Source organism: Coccidioides immitis (genome assembly GCF_000149335.2).
Source record: "Coccidioides immitis RS genomic scaffold supercont3.2, whole genome shotgun sequence".
Classification (NCBI taxonomy): Eukaryota; Fungi; Ascomycota; class Eurotiomycetes; order Onygenales; family Onygenaceae; genus Coccidioides; species Coccidioides immitis.
In genome coordinates, this window is record NW_004504309.1 from 414,463 (window position 1) to 436,958 (window position 22,496).

A 22,496-nucleotide genomic window follows, 5' to 3' on the forward strand; every position below is an offset into this window, starting at 1 on the left:
AGAGTCTACTATAATAAGTAATATACTCTATAGTTACTGTTTAATATTTGTGTATATAGTATATATTAAAAAGTCTTGTTCTTGCAAGCAAGAAATCACAAAGACCTGCACTAATTATGCAGAAGATAAAAAAGTCTGTACTTCTGTTTTTTTAAAGCTGCAGAAGAAAGTAGTAATATTACTGTCTGATTATAATAATTTTCTCAGACTTAAGAACACAACACTTCAAGAGAAATTAAAAGCTAGTATGACAGAACAGACTGCTGGTCTCAGTAAATTACTTACTAAAATAGTATTTCTATTAGTTCAAACTGACAAATTCTCTTCTCTTTCTCTCTTTAATGCTGAAGTTAATGCTGCTACTTTAACAGTATTGAAAAAGCTTGTGTTTATTCAAGCTAAATAAAAAGAGCTTGTAGAGCATACATTCTATTCTATCAAGATAGATTGAACTGATTAGAGATCATATATTTAACTTATGCTAATATAATTATATATATAGAATATTGAAAGAATCTTGACCAATATTCACCAGAACTTAAAGTTTAATTATTTATCTTCTGCAGTTAGTATACTTGATGCAATATCAGAATAAATTAAACTAACTTTAATATTTAATAATAGAAAAAGTAAAAGATAGAAGAAATCATCTGCAAATCAGTAATCAAGATAAACTGATTTACTGCTGCTCTGTTCTCTGCTGCATCTACTTCTTCTCTCTTCTTCTCTACTCCAATCACATCTTCTTTCTTCATTCAGTCACAGCTAAATATATCTGTGTTGGGCCTGTCTCCAACTGGAGACAGTGAAGCTGATTTGCTTGAAAGTATGATTAGACAGCTCAAATAAGCTTGCTCTGATAATTCTTCTGTACTGGTCTTATATTCTGTTCTTAAATCAGAGACTTTAACTGATGAGGAGACTTCTGAAATTTAAAAAAAAAAAAAAACTTCATTATAATTCAGATTGTGCAGATGATTGTGTAATACTTAGTTAGTTTCTAGTAATTGAAAAGCTTCTAAATCAGGTTCAAAACCCTTAATTGATGCATCATACATTCTGAATTCTATATGTTTTGGACCCTTTATACATGCATTGTAAATATATGGTTGATCTACAGTTTCAAGCTTGCAACCCATGGTTCAACAGGTTGTGTTGGATAAATGTTTTCCGACAGTTGCCCGAAAAGCTCATTTTTCCGGTATGGAAATGTCACGGGCTCACGTGACATGATGATTCCACCGTATTGGGATAGCTTGGGGAGCTTAACCGAACCTCTCTGTTTTACTCTTTCTTTCATTTCTCGCACTACGTCTTGTTACCAGAACCTACATTCCAAGGTCCCTTGCCATACTGCATAGCCTGGACATCAGCCTTCGGCCATGGTTTACGGCTCTAACGATTTACATTATAATCCTTGAATAAGACCAGCTGGATAATTCTTCTGTAGGTGGGCGACCGGGTGTCTGGCTGGCTCCCGAAGCCCCCAGTTCGGAGACATATCTCAAGCGCTTTAGAAGGGACCAGGGTTTCTATGTGTATTGGAGGCATATCTTAATGTTGAGAATAGAAGAATCAAGAAAATCCGTTAGAAAATTGTTGGAATTTCTATGTTTCTTCCGCAGGAAATCGCTCACTATTTATGATAAATTGGGGGTCACGTGATAACTAGGCAACCGTTGCCGACGACGATGTTTCTCTTATATAATCCTATCCCACTTCGGGTCCTGGTACCTGTCTGTCGCAACGACCATCCCTTCTATGTGACAGAGTTCATGCTAACATGTCAAAGCTAATCTCCTTACATTACCAGCATGGCGGAGCTTTCGCCAGATGAAAAATCCATCATCAAGGACTACCCTTTAGCCGGCTCACTTGATAATTTATGCGGCTTGCTGCAAGAGGCAGAGACAATCTACTCATCTGACACTGCCATCGATAGTCTTGACCAACTCTATCGAAGTGCGCTCTCAAAACTCCTTCATGCTCTTCAGGGAGGGGATGCAGCCTTCAACCTTCGCTCACGAATTGCGGATCAAAACGTGGCTTCCGACCTGGCAGATTTGTTCAAGCACCTTCAATGATCCCGCTTCAACCATGATTACCACTGCTATCGACCGCTGGTCCGGCTCGTCATCCAAAAGGCCGCTGACACCGACATCTGGAAAGCTGTCTACGACCTCATCGCCACTGCTTTTCGAGAAACCCCCCCCGCGAGCGTTCTCCCCTCGTTCGATGCTACTCCGGTGAGATTCACGTCATCGTCACAGAAAGGAACTGAGCAGACGCGTCAGCTGGTGGAAGGGAGGATATTTGAAGAGATATGTGGGTGCACCTTTCAAGATGTGGAGGGCTTCTTCACCAAATACTTTGAAGGAAAGGATTGGAGCGTGAGGGCAGATGCCATCCGTCAACGCGTCCTAGAACCTGGCAGCAACAGTGAATGGGCCAGATTCCCTGATCCCCCTGTGCAGAATGCTGTCCTTGACTGGTGGCTTCAGTTCCAGGATAACTTCCTCTCGAACGCGCGCGGTGTCTACTTCTCGACAGCAAGTAAGAAGGATCTCATTGGCTCAGAGGCAGAGTGACAGGTTGATCTTTTGCTAAAGGCCCGAGTTCAGGGTGATTTGGGGAAGATACATGACTGGAAGGATGTCCATGTGATAGGCGAACTGAAGAAGTCATCAGATGAGATCTGGACAAAGAGCATGCTGCTTCAGCTTGCACACTATGTGCAGGAAGTGTTTATCACCCAGCCAGCTTGCCAGTTTGTGCATGCATTCATGGTCTGTGGGACCAACATGGAGGCCTGGATGTTCAATCACTCTGGGCCCTACAGCTCTGGAGTGTTTGATGTTTATAAGAATGCAGCATGTTTTTTTCAGATGGTCCTAGATTATGCAATGATGAGTGATGAGGAGCTGGGTCTTGACACCTTCACCACCCCAGATGGGAATGGCAGCTGAACAATAGCTGTTGATGGCACTGGAACTGCAGAGAGAACATTGCTGTGACTTGACCCTGTTCCACTGTGCTCCCAGTATGCCATTGTATATCACAGGACAAGCTGTTTCCTTGCAAAGAATGGTGATAAAGTGGAGGGTGTGGTGAAATTCTCATGGACATCTGACAAGTGATGGCCAGAGGTGGACCTCCTCCAGCTTGCAAACCAGAGAGGTGTCCAGGGGATTGCAAGGGTCATTGGGCATCACACCATCACCAGCATTGCAGACCTACACTGTGGCCTGATGTTCAGCAACCCTCACACCTTCCAAATCAGGAACACCAGTGTGGCCTCATTGTTTGCGCAATCACAATCACAATTGTGATGTAAGCTATCCCAATCACTTACTGAACTTCATGGACTCAGTGTCAGCAGGAAGCCATCCAGAAAATGCAGATCACCCAACACCAGACCACATGCAGCCAAGTGATCATGTTCCAGCAGCCAGCAGCCAAAGACAAACAGCTCAAGAGTGAGCTAACTTTCACTGTTGAGTTGGTCTATACACCTAGCCTCTTTGACAAGGATGACAAAGTGTATGACAACCACATCCTCTGCTGCCTGGTGATCTCACCTGCTGGATGGCCTGTGTATGATTATGAATTGCTCTTGGAGCTGCTCATGGCACTTTGAGATGCAATAAAGGCACATCAGTCTTTGTACCTTGATGAGAACATTCTACATAGGGATATCTTGGAGAACAACATCATCATTACTGACCCTACCAAAGTTGGCAGCATGTCAGGCGTGCTTATTGATCTTGATCTTGCCAAAGAGGTTGGTAGCGGATGGAGCAGTGCACGACACCAGACAGGCATGATGGAGTTCATGGCAATTGAGGTGCTCCTCAATGTTGACCACACCTATTGTCATGATCTTAATCTTTCTTCTATGTGCTGATCTGGCAGTGCGCCTGTTGTGGCTGGATGAAGTTAAAAAAATTACAGCTGGAATCACATGAAGGGCAAACACCGCCCAAGGATAGTATGCTAAAAGAGTGGTACACTGGAACCTATAAGAAAATCGCGAGGATCAAGAGAAGTGATATGAGTGTTGACAGGTTTGATGATATTTTGTCTGAATTTCCTCCATGGTTTGAATGCGTCAAACCACTCTGCAATGCTGTTCGGGATATACTATTTCCTTACGGGAAGAAAGGGCTTATTGTTGGCACCCCGCAGGATCCAAAGAGGCTATACGATCCTATTATCAAGGCGTATGAGGACGCGATAGCTCTACTCGAAGCTGGAGAAATTTAACGTTGGAGTGTCACTTCCGACGTCGGCTCGGACAACTATAAGCCCAACTGAGATTCGCGGCGACATATACAGAGGGGCTTTCTAGTCTCAAATGTAGACCAATATCTTGCTTGCAAGCGAGAATCGCGCCCTTAGGCAACTTGAAGTAATATCTTAGAAAGCTGTTGGTAACCCTGGGAATCAAAACAGCCTGCCGCGCCAGATTTGCACCGGGTTGTCCTTGCAGTGATTCAAGTTGTACAGAGAAGGGCTCCAGATGCTAAAGGCTAGTATTCATCCATATACAATTAATATGACTAGAGATAGATGCCTACCCACTGCGAAAAAAAAAAAAAAAAAAAAAGGAAGATGGAGCGAGCCGTTTTAGAAATTGGCAGCCAGTCATTTAAGTAGTTTTTATGAGCAACCACCACCATTGTGAACGGTTTCGTGGTCTAGGGGTTATGACACCGGATTTTGACTTCCAACACCAAACTTCCGGTTGCCTGGGTTCGAATCCCAGCGAGACCTTACTTTCTTTTTTGCCTTTTATATATTTTTTTCTTTCTTCCATTTCCATTTTCCTTCTTTTTTCCTACCTTGAAATTTTAAATGAAGAGCAAACTTTCACTAGCACTTGACAAACTTGAAGCTTGGAGATAAATGATTTGGGAATGTCATGCGTTGAATGCCTTCTTACATGGATCAAAACTTATAGATACGACAGCGACACGAGGCGGGAGAGCGTATCATTCTTGAACGTTCCTCACGGACAATGCGATGTTCGCGTCGCACACCAATATCTCTTCTAGAACTTTGAAACACCAGTCGGGCTCCCGATCCATCGTATTAGACGTCAATCTTTCCAAGTCCTGGGCATACTGTATTTGTTTAGGCTAGGAAATCCCGTAAAGCTATATGCAAGCACTGCTAACTAACCACTCAACCGGACGCTGTTTACCCAATGTACGCAAAGCCTCAAGATGCTCAAAAATAAATAAATAAATAAATCCATCTCGGCAGCCAAAATACTAAACCGGCTGTGATGGGGCAAGGATTGATGGATGTAATTAGATATCGGTGGAAGCGGGATCCAAACTTGTGAATATTTTATGGAGGCGCTTGCTCACTGCGGGGCCAATTCGCGCTTCGGTCAACGCCCCGGATTTATTTGCGCATTTCTGCATGAAACAGGGTTGTTAGCACCATAAGCATGGAAAGCGGGGAACCGGCTATACCTGTGCATCTTGGAGCCTCAACGGTCCGTGCTCCCTCATTCCATTTACTAGGTCTCTCACACTGCTATATTCCACCGCGACGCCATACGCTACCGGTGCTGTTACTCGTTGGATCTCCTCCAACATCCTGATGTATGTATCATCCACATCCACACCGGATTTCACCTGTCCAGAATCCATGCAAAACACAGCGTCTTGCACGTTGAGTCGCTCTCGTCGGTATGGAATTGTAGATATGTGTTCCGTGAAATTCTTGATCCACTCGGCAGACTCCGCAGCAGCAGCAGTGTGATAGATTAGGCAGTTATGCTGAACTTGAAGTTGAAGCAACGCGTCTTCAATAGCATCGTCGTCAATGGGGGGTTCCGGTGGCGCGGCCCTTTTTGACCTTCTATTTGAAGGACCGGATTCAGTGGCGGAGTTGCCGAGCTCAACCATCTGTCGCCGAACGGCAGCCTGATATGCTCTGTTTCGAACATTTTGATTTTTCCGCATCCATGCAGTCAGCCCCTCAATGAGGTAGATTGGTTTGCAGCCAGGATAATCTCGCAAAAGTTTCCGCAAGTGGGACTCGACGCTCTGATCTACCTCAGGAGCGACCACCAGGTTCACAAATTCCTGCGCACTCAAAAAGCACAAAACATGCTCTTCTCTCCGGATTTTCAATGGACATGGCTCCCAATGGCCTACTTCATCGTTGTAAAAAGCAGTGATCTTGCGTCGCCAGGATACGATATTCGGTATTTTCGTGGAAACAAATCTTATCTGCACCCCAAGATGGCGCATATATTCACCAACTTGGGTTCCCACGCTAGAATCCTCAAAAGATTGAGACATATCAACTAACATCTCCGGAGTGCTCTCCTTCTTATTGATTTTTAATTTGTTCGCTTGTGCAATGTCCGCGGCGAACTTCTTTGCTTTCTCCTTTTCTTCTTTTAAATTACGCTTACGCTCTTTTTCTTCTGCCTTTTCTTTTTCACGCCGGAATTTAGCCGCTTCTCTTACAAGAGCTTTAGCTGTCTTGTCGGAAGCAGAACTGTCCGCGGGTCGTTTTACTCTAGTTCGAGCCACTCTTGGAAGGCCTGAATCCTCATCGGACAAAGATATGCTAGCTTTAGACTTTTTTTTTTTTAAGATGTCAGCTCCTCAAATAAACCAACAGGGCAGAGTGTTATCTCACCTTCATAACCGCTTTCCCACTGTCCTCTCGTCGATCATGTAGCCTGACTAAAAGACTGGAGGTACGATCAGAGTACGCCAGCCGAGAAGCAGAAGGAGGAGCGGGGTCAAAGCAGTTTGGTAATATCCCATTGCCTTCCAGGTCCTCCGAATCATTATCGATGATAATCACATCCGTAGAACCCTTTGGATCTCGTCCACGGTAAGAAACACGAGCTCTACCCCCAGATGAGAGCCGTGTGTCAGGATCGGAGATCTCGTCATCCCAGTCCTTGAACCGGCAGGATTGGTTTCCCTCAAATTGATAGCTCTCCCCAACCTGCGGGGAATCATCCGCAAGCAAGGAGGACAGCACAGCTCTCGCATTTGGACGGGGCTGGGGCGATATCGATGAAATATCCAAAGAGGGACTCAATCTCCGCCGTTTTGGCGGATTTGTAACTTCTTCAATATCAAACAGCGAATCATCCAAAATGTCCGAGAGAATATCTTTGCCGTGTCCAAAAGACCTACGCTCGCTAGTTGATGGTCTTGATGCTGGTTGCTGTAGACATATCTCCGGGGATGAAAGTAAGCTAATAATCTCAACCATAATTTCACGGGTTAACTAAATATTGTCGCAATCCTCAATCATGAATGGGTATCGTCAAGCTCCCGGGTTGAAACGCAAGTGTCACTCAAGGGTTAACGGATGGGTAATTCCGACAAAAGAACTACCAAAAATTGGATAGGTCCAAAAAAATGCTACAGCATAGAAAGGAATTAAAAAGAAAATCCCCTTATCGTCAGTATCGAAGCTTGAGCAGAGCAGGTAAGCCGACGGACTGATCCCAAACATAGATGAGGTTCGTCTCGATCAGAATGCGAAAAGGAGATACTTCTGATGCCTGGTGTTGCCTCACGTGATAAATATTTTTAATTTTCCAATTTAGGAATAGCTTGAACTTTAAGTCTCCTGCGAAATCAAAGCCGATGGAGTGTGCATTTCGGCGGCAAAGAAGATATGCTATGGACTCTATGGAAATTCGGAAATCCCGAAATTCTATCAGTCTATTCATAGTCATCTATGCATAATTTAACTAGCTACGCGAAGATATCAAATCCAAAAATACCAGCACATATCTCCGCCTATGATAAACCAAACAACGCCATGCTAGTTAGGGAAAATGCTTAGAAATGTGTAGAGTCCGCAAGCGAATGATGATAGCGGATAAGGGTGAATGCACTGTCATACTATCACGCCTCGCTTCCTCCACCCTCTCCACGCAATCCCCCAGAATATCGCCGCTACCCAGGCGCTCGCTGTACAACCCAACGCCCAGTATCCATAGCAACTCCATCCACGACACTCACTCTCACCAGGACTAATCGCAGCCTCATACCCAGCGGAATATACCACGCCCCAAACCGTGGCTCCCAGAGCCGGAACCATAGCCACAATTCCCCAATTCGTGCCGAAATTCTCCACGCCCCATACAACGGAGATGATAATGGGTACAAGAGAGAAGGCAGCGCCGTAGCCTAAGCCAACAAGGGATGTGGTAACGGGGAAGGTGGATGGGTAGTTAAGTGCGAGTGGGGTAGATAGGTAGAGATAGCCGAAGGAGAGTAAGATGGCAGAAGGAATGAGGAAGATAAGGCGTGATAGAGTGAGACGGACTTTAGGTGTGGCTAAATCTGAAGGCTCATGCTGGACTTGTAGGTGTGAGTGCGGAGTGGGCGCGAACATGTCGGACAGTGAGCCAGTCAAGAGGCGGGCAGCTGTGGAGGTAAGGGCGATGATGGTTACGTGAGTGGATGGGTAGCCGGCCGGTGGAGGTAGGTTTGGGGGGTATGAGGGAGGACTTAGTGTGTTGATGACTGTTCCGACCTATTAGAATCAATGGTATTAGCAGGGTTGCAAATGCTTCGATGAAGCATTATTCTGCGATAAGATAGAACGTACGTTATTGATATATGCTTCTCCTGGACCGGAAGCGAGGAAGAAGCCTGCAGCAAGACACCACATTGTCTTGTCCCTCAAAAAGATCTTCGTTTCCTGATTAAGAAGCCAAGTTTTTTTCTTTTTTTCTTCCCGTGACGAGGTGACTGAATCACCATCGTCGTCTCTGGCTCTTGAATTTCCACTGTGGTCTGGCCCAAATGTCCCATATGAAGCTTCGACTTCCTCTCTCGAATGGAAAAAGGAGCTCTCATCAAGGTATCCACTTCGCTCAAGCTCCTCCACAGCTTCATCGATCAGCTTGTCCTCATCAACAAGTCGCAGAGCGAACAATCCTATGACCCCAACGCTGAAGAGCATAATGGTTAAAAATAAAAAGTATTTGAACACATCCACGTCTCCCTTTTCACCGTTCGGGCCCTGTTCATAGAGAAGGTGCCTTCCGATTTGGCTCTGCCACATTCCGCTTAGCCCAAACGCCGCAATGGGCATCGCTAGCATAAATCCCTTATGCTTGCTCCGCGCGAAGTTCTTCGCACAGGTGGTCACGGCAGCCAAGTACATCGAGGCAGTCCCCGCACCGACACCCAGGAATCCAAGGATCATAATGAAATATGGCCATCCTGACCCGCCAGCGTCTGGTGGAGGTCCAGATCTGTACGTCAACGCTGCCAGCAGATATCCTGGGCCGAAAAAGAACGCTGATAATATTGCAACCGGTCCAGGCGAGTATCTATCACAGAGGTAGCCAAAGATTGGGACTGGGAGGTACATCGCCAGCTCTGCGGCCACAGCGACGGCATTAACGCGGAACTGTGTATAGTGAAGATGAGAAAGGAGGAGCGGTCCATAGACCGAAAACCCGGTGATGCTTCCGGCGCAGGAACTGGATATCATGTACGTCAGTTTTCACTTCATGGATAATGCGACAACCGCACTGAAAATAACTGCTCACAGGGCTAGACGACATACGCTGTTAAGACGCCCCAGACGAAGCTTCCCATTCTCACTAACTCCCTCCTCATCAACTCACGATCCCTTCTTACAATCTCAGTCACAACATCACAGAACAAGCCATCCGATTCGTTGGAACATCGGCCCAGTTGGCCAGCGGCTCTTCCGTTTTCCACGTCCTCACCGCCGAGCAAACGGCGGTTAGCGTCGAAATCCCGTTTGTCAATGTGCGCTCCACCACTACGCCCGCCACTCCCGTTTGCGTGGCCCATGATAAGTGAGTGTTCTCCCTTTTGAGGACGTCGTAATAGGGTTCTTGCAGCTCAGGGTATGGCAACGGAACACTCTCTTGCCTTTCTAGAGCTTCGACTGGCACTCTCCTACACCCTTATGAAAAGTAAGCGTCGAATGATAATATTGTGTTAGCAAGATAGCCGCTTCATTCCATCCCGAAGATACGTTGCCTCGGATATTGAGTCACGACTTGATGATGCCATCCGGTAGGCGCGAAAGATGCAATTCCGTAAAAAGTATAAAAAAGGACTCAAAACACCATGGCAAGCCTCATTTTCAAAAAATCTTAAGAAATAATAGTAATAGGTAAAAGGGTCATTTGAAAGGCCATTTGCAAAGGAAGACTGGTGTCTCAACAGGCGGTGTTTGGGGAGCGAACCTGGGTGAGGTGAGGTCATCAGGGACTCCCCCTAGCCACGTCTGCTGGCAAATCCTGAGGCACCAGCCACTTAATCAAGCCACATTTAATGCCCAGATCATTGGACGGTGTTGTAAGAGGTTACTTAGGCAGACAACTGTTAAGTCAACTACGAAATTCGACCTCCAAGAAAAGGGCGCTGTACTCGGTACTCCGTACCGCTGTACTCCAGGCGGAGGATTTATTGAAGAGACTGACGAGAGTCGATTTCGCTTCCCTTGACCCATATTTGCCCTTTCAAGGACGGGTACGGAGCAGATGCATTCTAGAACACTCATAATTACAAATACTTTTGACGTCGGCGCCAGTGAAGCTCCCCAATTTCTGAGCTGTACCCCGGCATATGCAAGACGGAATGCGGGGAGCGAAGATGGTATTTGTGGAGTTTTCACCCTCATGAGTTTGGGATTCGCGGTGCACATCTGTAAAGTGGTGTTTTGCATGAGATATTCTCAAACATTAGCAGGTATCGAGCGCAAGATCAAAACGGAATCTGCGAAACCCCCGCCTTTGACCTTTATTCGAAGACCAATAACAGAGATAATTAATGTATCATACGACCTGTGATGAACTTCAACAAGACAAGACGTAGCATTGTGTTTGTCAGCATCAGCTTGGGTGCCTCGTATTCAAACCGCGCTCCTGTACTCCATAGGGCACAGGCATATATATATATGCTTCATCGTAGGCATGCTGGTGTTGGATGAAAGCCCATCAACAACTCACAGAGAGTCATTGGCATGAACACAATCATACTGTAATAGGATCAAAAGACAACATGGCTGGTTCATCTCGCCCAACCTCAATCACAGGAGGATGTGTGTGCGGCGCAATAAGATACACGATCCACTTCACTCCTGATATGAACTGGCCCGCAACCAAGGTATGTTATCTAGCTTTGGTCTCACAAGCGCAAAATGTTAAGGAACCGCTTGTTGATTGCAAACAGAACGCAACCTGCCAATGCACGCGATGCCGTAAATTCACTGGGAGTTTAGTACCGCAGCTCCTCACGGTCCCGACTGCAAATATTCACCCACCACTGTCTTCACAGCCCGCCTATAAGGCATTTCAAACCCCAGAAAACCCAGCTGGTCATAGAATGTTTTGCTCCAGTTGCGGAAGTTCCATCGCGTACCAAAATACCAACAGAGCACAGGACACGGAGGTGTACCTGGGCTCATTAGACGAGGACGTTTTGTGTGGAAGGAAGGGAGAAAGCACAAAGACAGAGTGGGGGGATTGGCCAGAGCGTATTGGTGGACTGGGTGTGGACATTTGCAAGACACAGAGACATATTTGGGTTGAAAATGCTATTCCAGGACTCACAGATGGTATGAGAGGCCAGAAGTGGTTAAAGGAACCACCGGAAGGAAAGCCATTTGAAGGCTGTGATTTAGCCGGACTTAGAGAGAAGTGTGAAGCTTAGTTTGCTTTCCTGGGAGGAGACCCAAATCAAAATATCACACGGCTTTGTCCTTTCTTTTTTTATTTATTTTATTTTTATTTTTGAGCAAAATGGTTATCCGAGGCGAAGGAATCTTCGAACCTACATAAATCACGCAATGCAGCTACCTACATCATACTTTTTTTCTCGTAGTAGCTGACTGGGAAGCCGTGCTCTTTGCATTGTCGATAAATCCTCACCATGGCGCCACGTTCTGTGCGAGAATTGTCCTATGGGACCTAGGAGATTCAGTCCTACCCCAGCTTAGCCTCCAAGGAGAGGGGCTGGGGAGGTATCTTGCGTGCCCAAGAGGCCTGTGTCGTTGTATGAGCGGGCGCTTCAGCCTGATCTTTCCGCAGCGAGCGCGTATTTTAGGTCTGGGCCAGAGATGAAGGAGCGCGGGTTTGATCGGGAGAACGTGTAAACCTTTCCAATTTCGAGGATCATGATCGTGATTGTGTTAATCTACCAAAGGGGTAGTTATCCGTTCCTCATCTTGGGAGTCGACCGGTGGGACGAAAAAAAAGGGGCCTCCCCTCTTTAGGGCCACATCAGTCATGGATATTTTTCCAAACCAAACATCATGATGCTCAAATCCGGCTGTTGACTCGGGGATCCTGCTTCAATGTGTTGATGTCAGCCGGAGAGGCAGCGTTCCCAGCATCATCCAGAAAATAGACACTCAACAGAATTGAGCCTTCGACAGCATGTGGGCGGGACGTTGGCTGAAATTGAATCTTTCCAGGGCAAACGGCTGCGATCCACAAGAAAATTGGACTGGCGGTCTGTACGGAGGAGGTCCACAACGCAAACCCACACCCACCGGCTAGGGCAGCAATCAAGCTCAGAAATATACTCCCTCGAGAGATCCCTGTGGTTCTCCGTGACCTGGGACGATTTACCGGTCAAGTCGTGTCGCTCAGAAGGACCACGATACTGAAACCGGGCAACGGACGGCCGTGTCGGTACCAGTTGTGGCGCAGCGAAGGTCCAGAGTGAGAGACGTTCGATACCAAACTCGTTTGGATGGATTCCGGGGGGAGTGAATTGCTAAATACATAATAACGTCTGGCCAGGATTTGCTGTGTGACTGTGCGTTTCAGGTGTTTGTCGAAGAAGTTTGCAGACGGGCGTCGCATTAGCAGATCGGGCCCGCAAGGTTCGGTGTGGCCACACAAACGGTCACGTTCTAGGATGATTGGTGGACTGGAAGCTTCAGCGAAAGGGCACGGACAGGGAACGCGCACGTAAACAATGTAGGTTTTGGCCGGTCAAACAGAGGGCTTGAAACTGCAGCTTCGAATCCTCGGCCGTCGTTTGCCTGGGTTTCATTCCTTTGCCGTCGTCGTCCACCAAGAAGTGCAACATCTATCTCTTTTTTTGTTTTTCTTTTTCCTTTTTTTTTTTTTCTTTTTTTTTTTTTTTTTTGGGTTTTAGAATCGGTAGCAAACCGACGAGGCGAGCGGCATGGCAGTTGGGCTGGACCTTCGGAGCAAGGGGCCTCCTGCAAATGGACGTATCCAGAAAGTCACCGGGGCAAGAAAGGTTCAAAACTCAAGCACGAGTCGACGGAGAGGCCTTAACTTCAAGCAGCGCAGAAGATATGATCACTGCCATGCTCCGTATGGAGTGGTCAGGACAGGAGGATGCAGAGTAAAACTCCTCTGTTCTTCGGAGCGATCCCTGCGTCCTGTTTGCACCACGCAAACCACCCATGTGCACCCCGGTTGATGACTTGCACCTCCCTCTGCCACGGACCGGCCTTCAGCCTGTAGGATCCGGTGAGCGCGCAACGTGACCGGTCTGCGATCGATCATGAAGGCCAATAAAGTTGTACGGCGTTAAGTCGACTTGGCTTCGGGCGAAGCTGAACCTTTGCCAGAGCCGCCACAGAGGTCAAGCTGAACTGTTTGGCCGAACCTCCCAGGTGCCCCCCAAAAAAATAATGCCGCTGGGGAGCTCCCAAGGTTGCGCTGTTGTTTTCGCTGCGTTGCGCTGCCCTGCCGCCGGAACGGAAACCCACCGTTCTGAGCCAGCCCTGTGGCTTGGATTACACTGCTGTAATTAATTTTGCACGCTCTGAGCCATCTGCCTTTTCTCAAAGATTCAAAGATTCCTGCCCAGGCCTACGAGGTTTGTGCTGGAATTGAGTGTTTGCAGTGTAACTAATTATTAGTTAGGTACCATCTGTACTCCGTACTCTGTACCCCGTACGAAGTACAAAGTACACTTTTTTAGCTAGTTTAGCCAAAACTATTAAGACATTGCCCTCATATTCCATCTTCCAGCTGCCTTTTTTAGTCTGATCCCTGGAGCCTGTTATACCCTCTTAACCCTTTTCTTTCATTATTTCTTTTCCTTTTTTTTTTTTTTTTTTGGTGTTTGCCCCGGTGAATGTATAACAGGAACAGGAGCAGAAGATGTGAATTTACAGGACCGTACGCAGAAGGTTAGTTAGATAACAAGCCAGCTGGGCCCGGCACTAGCCACATCCATCATCATCCATCTTGCTTAGTCGGCGTCACGAATTATCATTACCCATCGCAGTGCCATCATAAACGCACGCTCCTAATCCTCACGCTCCTATTTCTTCCTCTCTCAGCTCCAATTCCTGTTCCCTCTCTTGCACTCCTTCTGCGCCTTGCCCAACCTGACCACCCCATCCTGATCCCAGACTTTAACCGTATTTGAGACTGTTTCATCTGGCCCGACCAATGTCCTCCCCATGTCAGGCTTCCCTCCCGCTCATGCCAATCCCTCACCTGGAGCTCTGGTGACACCTGCGCCGTCTGCCCACTATGATTCGAGTGAAAGTAAGCAATCCAATCAGGGCGACGATGCCGACTCGCTCGCTCCCGGCCCCACCAGCTACGCTTCCTCATCCCCTACCGCATCCATGCCTCCCTCTCCTCCCCGCACGCCGTCAATAAAACCTTCCCTAGCCTCCGTTTCTTCTTCCTCTGCCATGAAACATCGTCCTTCCACGACTCCCATAGAGCAGATCCGTGCTTCCACGCCCTCCTATCGAGCCCAGAGCCCACAATTGTCCGAGAGAGACAGCATCTTCGCCACGCACTACCTGCCCTCCGACTACGATGTGACATCTCCGGCACCGGGCGTTGACGCTGTGGCCGAGGGCAAGAACGACCATCTCCATCGCTCTCCTCTTCAACCTCAGCTCTCGCACGACGGGAGACCGAAACCGCTGCGCAAAGTGAAGACACTCCCCGTCCGGCAGAATGTCAGCGCTCTCTCCGCGTATCTCAACCCCGCGAGGAAGGACCTGTCCACCGCCGAAGCCAGAGATATCACCAGTCTTTCTCTGATCCGCCCAGAAGCCCGGGACCACCGTCCTCTTCGTCCTTCGAGACCTTCCTTTGCAGAATCCTCTTCCTCGTCGTCACAGCCTCCCGATAGCCGATGGGAGACCAGCGGCGGTAAGATGCTCGTCTCAGAAAGCCTGTTTACTCACGACAGCGGCGCTTCGGCGTCCGTTCGTAGGTCATTGCATGAGTTTGGCCTGCCCACCCACGATTCCCTGAAAAGTCACCGACCGGACCGGAGCTCAAGCAAAAGCAGGTCTTCTCGCGTCGAAAAGTCCATCGAAGCTAGTCTCGCCAACGCCGAACCTGCTTCCAATGTTCGAAGTCGGAAGTCAAGCCACTACCTGGGCCTGTTCAAGGAAAATACGACCACGCATGAGCGGAAGAAGCGGGAGGATAAGCCTGTCGATCGTCAGGAACGACGTCGTTGGACTGAATTAGATCGTTCCCCGAACAAAACGATTTCACCGTCTACCCCAAGAGGAGCATCCACAACCAGACCCGCCAGCCCTGAGCGTCGTCCACTATTCAGCTCTTTTCGATCCGAACCAGAAGTGCCACAGGCAAAGCCTCGCCACAAGGACCACACTCCCGTGAGCATCGTCCACCACGGATCCCCTTCCGAAGAGTGTATCGTACCACCTCCTGTGCGTGTTCATACCAATGTACAAGCCATATCCCCGGAGGTGCTGCAGGAAACTCGAACATGTCCTATTTTACCTTCCAAACCCACCCTATACGAAACTCTGTCGCGCAGCGTCCCGACTTCAACATACAGCAGGGGGATTGAACTTGCATTTGGAGTCGATGGCGCAGCTGACGAACGGGGATCTGAAAAAGATCAGAGTCTCGCGCGAGACGCGTCTGATGGATATGAAGACGAAGATGAAGAAATGGAACGCATTTCTTCGGCGCTATACTTTCCTCATCAAAGACCTGTTGACGAACCCTCTAGCTTGGAGATTGAATCTGGAGACGAACACCCACAGGGAGAGATCTTGCAGGACGAAGAAGTTGGCGTCTCTGGCAGGGCCACCATCCGCCAAGAACCATCTGAAATCGAGGCTTCCAACCATGTTGATATATCGTTATTGTCAAGAGATGACAGCAGCATTCTCCATGGAGAATTGCGACAGCCACCCGCACCTTGCCCCAAAGACGACGACCTTTCACTGGCCTCCATTTCAGAGTTAGAAACAGAGTCGGCTTCGGAATTTGAATCTCTCTCTGGTGACGAAGGCGCTCTATCGGGGAAAGAGGACGAGTCCAGCTCAACAGATGACGCCGCCATAACTCCGACTGCGGCAGTCTCTGGAACTACGTACCTTCGTAAACACTCCCATTCACGACCTCTCCCTGCTCCGCTTGGCGCGGTTGAGCTCAAACCGTATCGACATCAAGTCGGCGGCCACACTACGGTATTCCGATTTTCGCGACGAGCAGTGTGTAAACAACTTAACAACCGAGAAAATCAATTTTATGAGAGGATCGAACGCCGACACCCTGAAATGTTGATGTTCCTTGCCAAGTTCGTATAAACCTTCCCCACGTCTTCTTGTTTGCATATCTTTTAGCTGAAGTATTTTAAATCTGCGATTAATTTTCGTATCCCCCCCTTTTTTTTTTTTTTTTTTTTTTTTTTTAAAATGCGTTTTCGCTAACGTTGACATTTCTTTCCACGTGTAGGTATATTGGCGTGTTGAATGTAACTTTTTCTAAAGGGCCGAAACGTACAAAACAAGCCGTCGACGAATCCACGGGGAAGAACCTGGAAACGTCTCCAGACAGTTCTACCCCTCATATATCCCAGAATGTCGACAAAAAGAGTGGTGGAAAACATGTTTCAAGCCCCAAGGGCTCAGGAGATCAACCCAGGATTTTTAGTCAACAGCAGGTAACCGGTATTGTTCCAAAGGTGATCCTGGAGAATAATCGTCACATCATACCGATGGATCTCTTCATGACTTCTAAGACGTCCCCTAATGGCCAGACATTGCAGCAGACTCCCTCGTCTGGACCTATTGAAGCAAGCCTAACTTGTTCTTCTTCTTCCCAACTCATCCCGCGTTCCACAAGCAACGGAGTAAGTTGGGGCGCGACTACTGTTAATACTAAGTTACAGGAACAAGTGTTGCGAGAAGTGTTTGCTCCGCCGACTATTCACCGTCACCGTCGACACACCAAGGCGCATGGATCTCTACCAAAATTACGGTCTAGGCATCCAAAGCGTCGATCACTCGGCGACTCGGGTGAGAAGCCTTCCGAACTTCAAGGAGACCGTGGTGAATCGCTTCCGGAATCATCAGGACCAAGAAATTCAAGCGGGAAACCCAGCCTGTCCTCCTCTGCGTCAACGGTTGTCGGTGCAGACGGGCACTGCCTTGAAATAACCAGGTCTGAGAGCCCACCTTCGCCCAAGCTGGCACATGGCATTTACCGTCGCCGTCGACATTCTGGAAGTGGCCTCGAAAGGCAGCGAAGCATGAGTACGAGTAAACCTGGAGGTCTCCTTTATTTTGAGGATGACAGCTATGGTGGCGATGGGAAAGATGAAATTTTTAAAATGGAGTCTGACGAAAGCCCTTCGAGTTCGTCGCAGGTTGCTGCTCTAGATTTAAGTCAGAAGGGCACCCCCAGTCAAGGGGAGGAACAGGTGACTGCGGACGGTGAGAAGCAAATGTCTCTGCCTGTTACCCTTGGTACCAACACTGGTGAGCCGGTGCGGCTACCTGTTAATCCGAAGGAGGCGCAAACAACTCGCGATGAGCGGGTTCAGTACTTCTTGCTTCTGGAAGACCTTACTGCTGGCATGAATAAACCTTGCGTTCTTGATTTAAAAATGGGCACACGTCAATATGGAATTGAAGCGGATGAGAAGAAGAAAAAATCTCAAAGACGAAAGTGTCAGACTACAACGTCAGCGCAGCTTGGAGTTAGGCTATGTGGAATGCAGGTCTGGAATGTTAAAAAGCAGGAGTACTTATTTGAGGATAAGTATTTTGGTCGCGATCTTAAGGCAGGCCGGGAGTTCCAGGACGCCTTGACACGATTTTTGTACGATGGTGTTAGCTACAGCAGCGTGACAAAGAAGATTCCTGTAATCTTACACCAATTGTCTCGGCTCGAAAACATGATCCGTGGGCTGCCTGGTTATCGTTTCTATGCAAGCAGTTTGCTTGTTCTTTATGATGGCGAGAAGACACCCCCCAAAACCGACGATGCCGAAGCCAAACCTGATGGTCCAAGAAACCCCGATAGTAGCAAGGCAACCTTTGGAGATAACCAAGATACTTCAGGACTTCGCCTGAAGATTGTTGATTTCGCAAACTGCGTAACTGGAGAAGACGGGATTCCGGCAAATGCGCCATGTCCACCACACCACCCAGACGGTGTGGATCGTGGTTATTTACGTGGTCTCCGCAGCCTTCGGATGTATTTCCAGAGAATTTTGAAGGAACTTAGTCGTGAAGATTACGTGGAACGGGGTGAAGGCGAAGCAATGGCCCTTGGACCACGAAGTTCCGGCCGCGAGGGTGTTAGTGGCGGTTGGGAGGATGGAATAATGGAGAGCGACCCTGGCGAGGTTAGCGTGTGACTCGAGAGTCCGACGTGTCTGCTGCGATCCTCCTCAGTGCTCCTTTTTCTCCTTTTTTCGATGATCTTTATTACACGCTCCGATTTGAGGGCACGGAGGAAGGTTGCAGCACCGGACTCTGTTGTTCCTCAATAATTTTTTCTTTTTTTTTCTTTTTCCTATGCATCAATATCATTACCGGTGTTGGCTCCTGGCGTGTGGAGCGTGTTTTCTAAATAAAAGATGGAACGGAGTTAACATACATGGTTGAAACGGCATCAAAGAAAAAAAGCAACACGAAAGGAAAAAAGAAAAAAGAAAAAAGAAAAAAAATTCAATTCCCATACAGCACGGGCTCCTAGAGGCTTCATTTCCGGATTTCAGCTCTTTGGTTTTCTTTTATTTTCTATCCGGCCTAGCCTTTTATGGCATCACTATTGAGAAGAAAGCATCGTCTCTGCTCGGCGTCTTTCAAAATTATCAAGCGTTGCCTGAAGCATGTTTTCTTCTGCTGCATCGGATATCCCTTCGGCCTATTGCCTGCTGTTGAGACCATTCCTACACCTTTTATCTCCTTCTCTCTTCGTTCTCCATCTACCAAGTTTGTCCGGTTTCGGTTTTCCCTTGAATTACCCACCACTGGCGTTTCGCGGTCTGTAGACCCATTTGTAGGAGTTCACTTGCGCGCTTCTCTAGTCTCTTTCTACCGTACTCCTTTCTTTGTTTCTTGACCTGCGTTGTCCTGTGATCGATACCTTTAAGCAAGTTTCTTCTTCCCGGGTTCGTTCGACTATGCTTAGGCGTGGATAATTTACCTCCCATGTTTGTTAGAGTACCTATGTATGTCATACCTGCTTCGATTGTCATCCAGCGTGCCGGCTGCTATTGCAACTAGCTGTGCTCAAGTCTGTCGAGCGGGTTATGAATCAAATGATGTATGAGTTATTCTCAAATTTCCTGTTTTCTTCCATTTCTTAACTAGCCAACTCGTAGATCTACACCGTAAGGACCGAGAACATTAAGGAGAGAAAAGTCCTACTACAATAGAAATGCGGAAATCTGCTGACACAGACTACGCAGTGGTAGTAACCTCCACTCTCCTAAATCCACCTTCGCGTGCAACCTGCTTCTGCAACGCACACATTCTCTTCTGGTCGCCGGTGGGATCAGCAGACTCTGCGTCCAGGTCCCACGTCAAGAACTCGTTCGTGTAATTCGGCTTGAACCCGGCGTCCAAGATCTCCAATCTCTTACCGTAGTTGGTAACCTTCTCCCAGTCACGAGCCACATTCTTCAAGTCCCTGCTGAAATACGCGTAGGAGCGTTCGAAAATCTTGCGGTTGACAGGAGTGGCCATGATCGGTTTCATATCGATGTATTCCTCGTAAGCAGCGGCAGGGTTTGCCAGAACGTAGTCGGTAGCCTTCTTGACAGCCCGCATGAATTTCCGCACCTTGTCTGGGTTCTGGGAGATGAAGGACTCGTTGCCAATATACAGGATCGAACAGAAGCAGCAGCATCCGAGCTCGGCGAGCTCGTCGATGCGAAGCATCTGCACATCATCGCGGGGACGTCCCTGGGACGCGAGCCATTCTTCGAGTTCAACCATTTGCACATTTTCCAGGCCAATGCCGGCGTCGATAGTGCCATTGATGATGGCTTTGGTGACGTTCATGCCACAGCGAACGGCAGTATAATCGCTAGCAGACATGCCGTAGTGCTTAGTGAGTTCATCGATTTGAATCTGTTATGCTAAATTTAGCAAAGGGTGACCGATAGACATAGAAATGGACCCCGGCGGGGGGGGGGGGGGGGGGGGGGACGAACCTTGCCGAATTCTCCGACATATCCGATACGTTTTCCTTTCAGGGAGCGGAAGTCCGTTGTGATTCCGCTGTCCTTGAGATATACGACTCCCGTGAAAGGTTCGTCGAGAAGCGACCCAATTGACAAAACTGGGAAGTTTCGAGCTTTAGCCTGTAAGAAGGGTTAACATTTGCCTGCTCCATTGTTGGAAAACGTGCTCGTTCTCCAGGATGGATGTACGAACAGCCAGGGTATGAATCATGGCCTTGAATCCCAAATCGACTTTGCCGCTCCCGATGATCTCAGTGACATCGGAGGGGTCATTGGGTTCGAGAAGGGCCACTTTGATGCCTTCTTCTTGGAAGTAACCTCTAGCCTGAGCTAGGTAGAGCGGGGCGTGGTAGGGCGTAGCATGCCTTATATTCAAAAGAGAGTCAATTCCCAAGATGCTTTTAGAGAACTGACTATAACGACGGGAGAATTCATGGAACAATAGGCACCTGTGCCGCCATAACCTACCAGTTGGTGAGAAAGGTGATCTTATCGGTAGACATGGTCACGATTAAATGCCAAAGCAAAAGCTAACGTATGAACCACTAGTTAGTACCACCAGACAAGGCGAATCTATGGACATTGGTTCGACATGGATTGCCGAGCCAAGCCCAAAGAAACGACAAGGGAAAAAGGGGAAATCAAAGCCGCGCATGTCCTTTCGCTAGAATTATCTAGATCAAGTTCAGACAGTATAATCTCAGAACAACTCAGATCCCGCATCAAACCCGTCTCAAAAGGTTGTCCGTCCGTCTGTCCTGGCGTACCATCGTGAGGCGTCAAAACCCCACGAACGGCACAGACAGGCCAGGCTAGGGAAACGCGCAATTGAGACGAATTCGATTACTTTCACTGGGCCGACACCTGTCATGCGTGTGCAGTGACCTGTTTGTTATACTACAATACCTTGACCCTTGGATGAATCCATGACGAAAGACGACGGCCGAGCAAGGTCGACCGTCCCACGCGGCTCTACACCTTCGATTGTGAAGAGGGAGTGTGTGCATGTGGGTAAGTACCGTCCGTACCAAAGCAATTGGGTGGTGTAGTTCGAGTTAGGATTGAAGAAGTGAACAACAAAGCTCGTCAATAGCGTGGGAGAAGAAAAAGATGAAGAAAAAAGATGTGATGGAGGGGTTGACGGAGAGCGAATTTATAGCCGGCGATCACTTTGCCCCGCAGTGACGTTTTGCTGGGCCCTCAACAGAATTGAAACGCAACTCTAACCAACTAGCTGTTCAACTAACCGTATTCACAGCCTCTTTGTCGGTTGTTGGCTAAGATAGGGTTTGATAGCGTCGAGAAATTCGAAATAAACCCCCCGCAGGACAATAATATCTGGGAGGCAGCTATGCAGGATGCAAGTCGTGCACCGACGCCCCGAAAAGACAGTGGTCCGTGATTTCACCTCAAACATGCATAGACAGCATTTGCACGAATAGGACCAGCCTGTTTACAAGATAGGATGATCTGAGCAAACTACTGCATTGTGTTCTTGCTACCCTATTCACCACGGCCTTTGAGAAATAACGGAAAATACATCGTCTTCTCGTGCCTGGAAGAGGACAAGCTAATCATTCGATAGATAGCAGTTATGCTCCAAGCCCCCACGCCGGCTCCCGGGCAGATGCTGCAATGATGATATGGGGTTATGGCACACAGAATACGCTATATGATGTAGTGTGTTTGTGTTTCCATGCCCTTGGATGCTTGCGCTGGAGCATACGCAGAAGAGAGTTGAAAGGAAATCATTGCATTAGGTCATTTAAAGACTCATAGATATGGATAAACAAGAAAAGCGTGAAGGACCAAGACATCAAAGAATGCAGCACATGCAACTCGGAGAAAACCATAGGAACCCGGGACATAAATGCCAAAACGCGATGCGGCGACCGGGGAAAAATAGAACGAGGACGCCTTCAAAACCCCGTTCATGCGGAATAATAAAATTGACTGAAAGACCAACCCGAGGCCGCAAACAAATGAACAAAATCAAAGTCCAACCAAGAACCCAGAGAAAATCCA

The 22,496-nt window shown here is 47.9% G+C and overlaps 6 protein-coding genes and 1 non-coding gene across 7 annotated transcripts; 4 read left to right on the forward strand and 3 right to left on the reverse strand.

The window, feature by feature from the left end:
* Positions 1-1,814: 1,814 nt before the first annotated feature.
* CIMG_12961 (uncharacterized protein) lies at positions 1,815-4,263 on the forward strand (the record flags this gene model as incomplete). Its single annotated transcript, XM_004445192.1, has 7 exons — positions 1,815-2,042; positions 2,145-2,553; positions 2,668-2,925; positions 3,145-3,290; positions 3,371-3,594; positions 3,691-3,844; positions 3,913-4,263. 7 exons carry the CDS (start codon positions 1,815-1,817, stop codon positions 4,261-4,263), a joined length of 1,770 nt encoding a protein of 589 aa, XP_004445249.1.
* Positions 4,264-4,686: 423 nt separating this feature from the next.
* Positions 4,687-4,773, forward strand: CIMG_15038. The gene has a single exon. It is a non-coding gene; the product is annotated as a tRNA-Gln (tRNA).
* A 539-nt stretch (positions 4,774-5,312) lies between these two features.
* CIMG_12416 (crossover junction endonuclease EME1) lies at positions 5,313-7,254 on the reverse strand (the record flags this gene model as incomplete). The annotated part of the gene is made up of 3 exons (XM_012358767.1): positions 5,313-5,423; positions 5,481-6,602; positions 6,664-7,254. The coding sequence occupies 3 exons, from the start codon at positions 7,252-7,254 to the stop codon at positions 5,313-5,315; spliced, it is 1,824 nt and encodes a 607-aa protein (XP_012214190.1).
* A 440-nt stretch (positions 7,255-7,694) lies between these two features.
* CIMG_12415 (MFS monocarboxylic acid transporter) lies at positions 7,695-10,171 on the reverse strand. Its single transcript, XM_012358766.1, has 3 exons — positions 9,577-10,171; positions 8,608-9,490; positions 7,695-8,532 (listed from the first exon to the last, which is right to left on the reverse strand). Exons 1-3 carry the CDS (start codon positions 9,828-9,830, stop codon positions 7,891-7,893), a joined length of 1,779 nt encoding a protein of 592 aa, XP_012214189.1. The 5' UTR covers positions 9,831-10,171; the 3' UTR covers positions 7,695-7,890.
* Positions 10,172-11,048: 877 nt separating this feature from the next.
* On the forward strand, positions 11,049-11,699 carry CIMG_09724 (uncharacterized protein; the record flags this gene model as incomplete). Its single annotated transcript, XM_001240102.2, has 2 exons — positions 11,049-11,153; positions 11,220-11,699. 2 exons carry the CDS (start codon positions 11,049-11,051, stop codon positions 11,697-11,699), a joined length of 585 nt encoding a protein of 194 aa, XP_001240103.2.
* A 2,620-nt stretch (positions 11,700-14,319) lies between these two features.
* CIMG_09723 (inositol hexaphosphate kinase KCS1) lies at positions 14,320-18,943 on the forward strand. The gene is made up of 3 exons (XM_001240101.2): positions 14,320-14,530; positions 14,660-16,568; positions 16,727-18,943. The coding sequence occupies exons 1-3, from the start codon at positions 14,443-14,445 to the stop codon at positions 18,633-18,635; spliced, it is 3,906 nt and encodes a 1,301-aa protein (XP_001240102.2). The 5' UTR covers positions 14,320-14,442; the 3' UTR covers positions 18,636-18,943.
* Positions 18,944-19,545: 602 nt separating this feature from the next.
* CIMG_09722 (thiamine biosynthesis protein) lies at positions 19,546-21,581 on the reverse strand. Its single transcript, XM_001240100.2, has 5 exons — positions 21,500-21,581; positions 20,940-21,001; positions 20,665-20,836; positions 20,442-20,591; positions 19,546-20,358 (listed from the first exon to the last, which is right to left on the reverse strand). Exons 2-5 carry the CDS (start codon positions 20,972-20,974, stop codon positions 19,687-19,689), a joined length of 1,029 nt encoding a protein of 342 aa, XP_001240101.2. The 5' UTR covers positions 20,975-21,001; positions 21,500-21,581; the 3' UTR covers positions 19,546-19,686.
* Between the last annotated feature and the right edge of the window lie 915 nt (positions 21,582-22,496).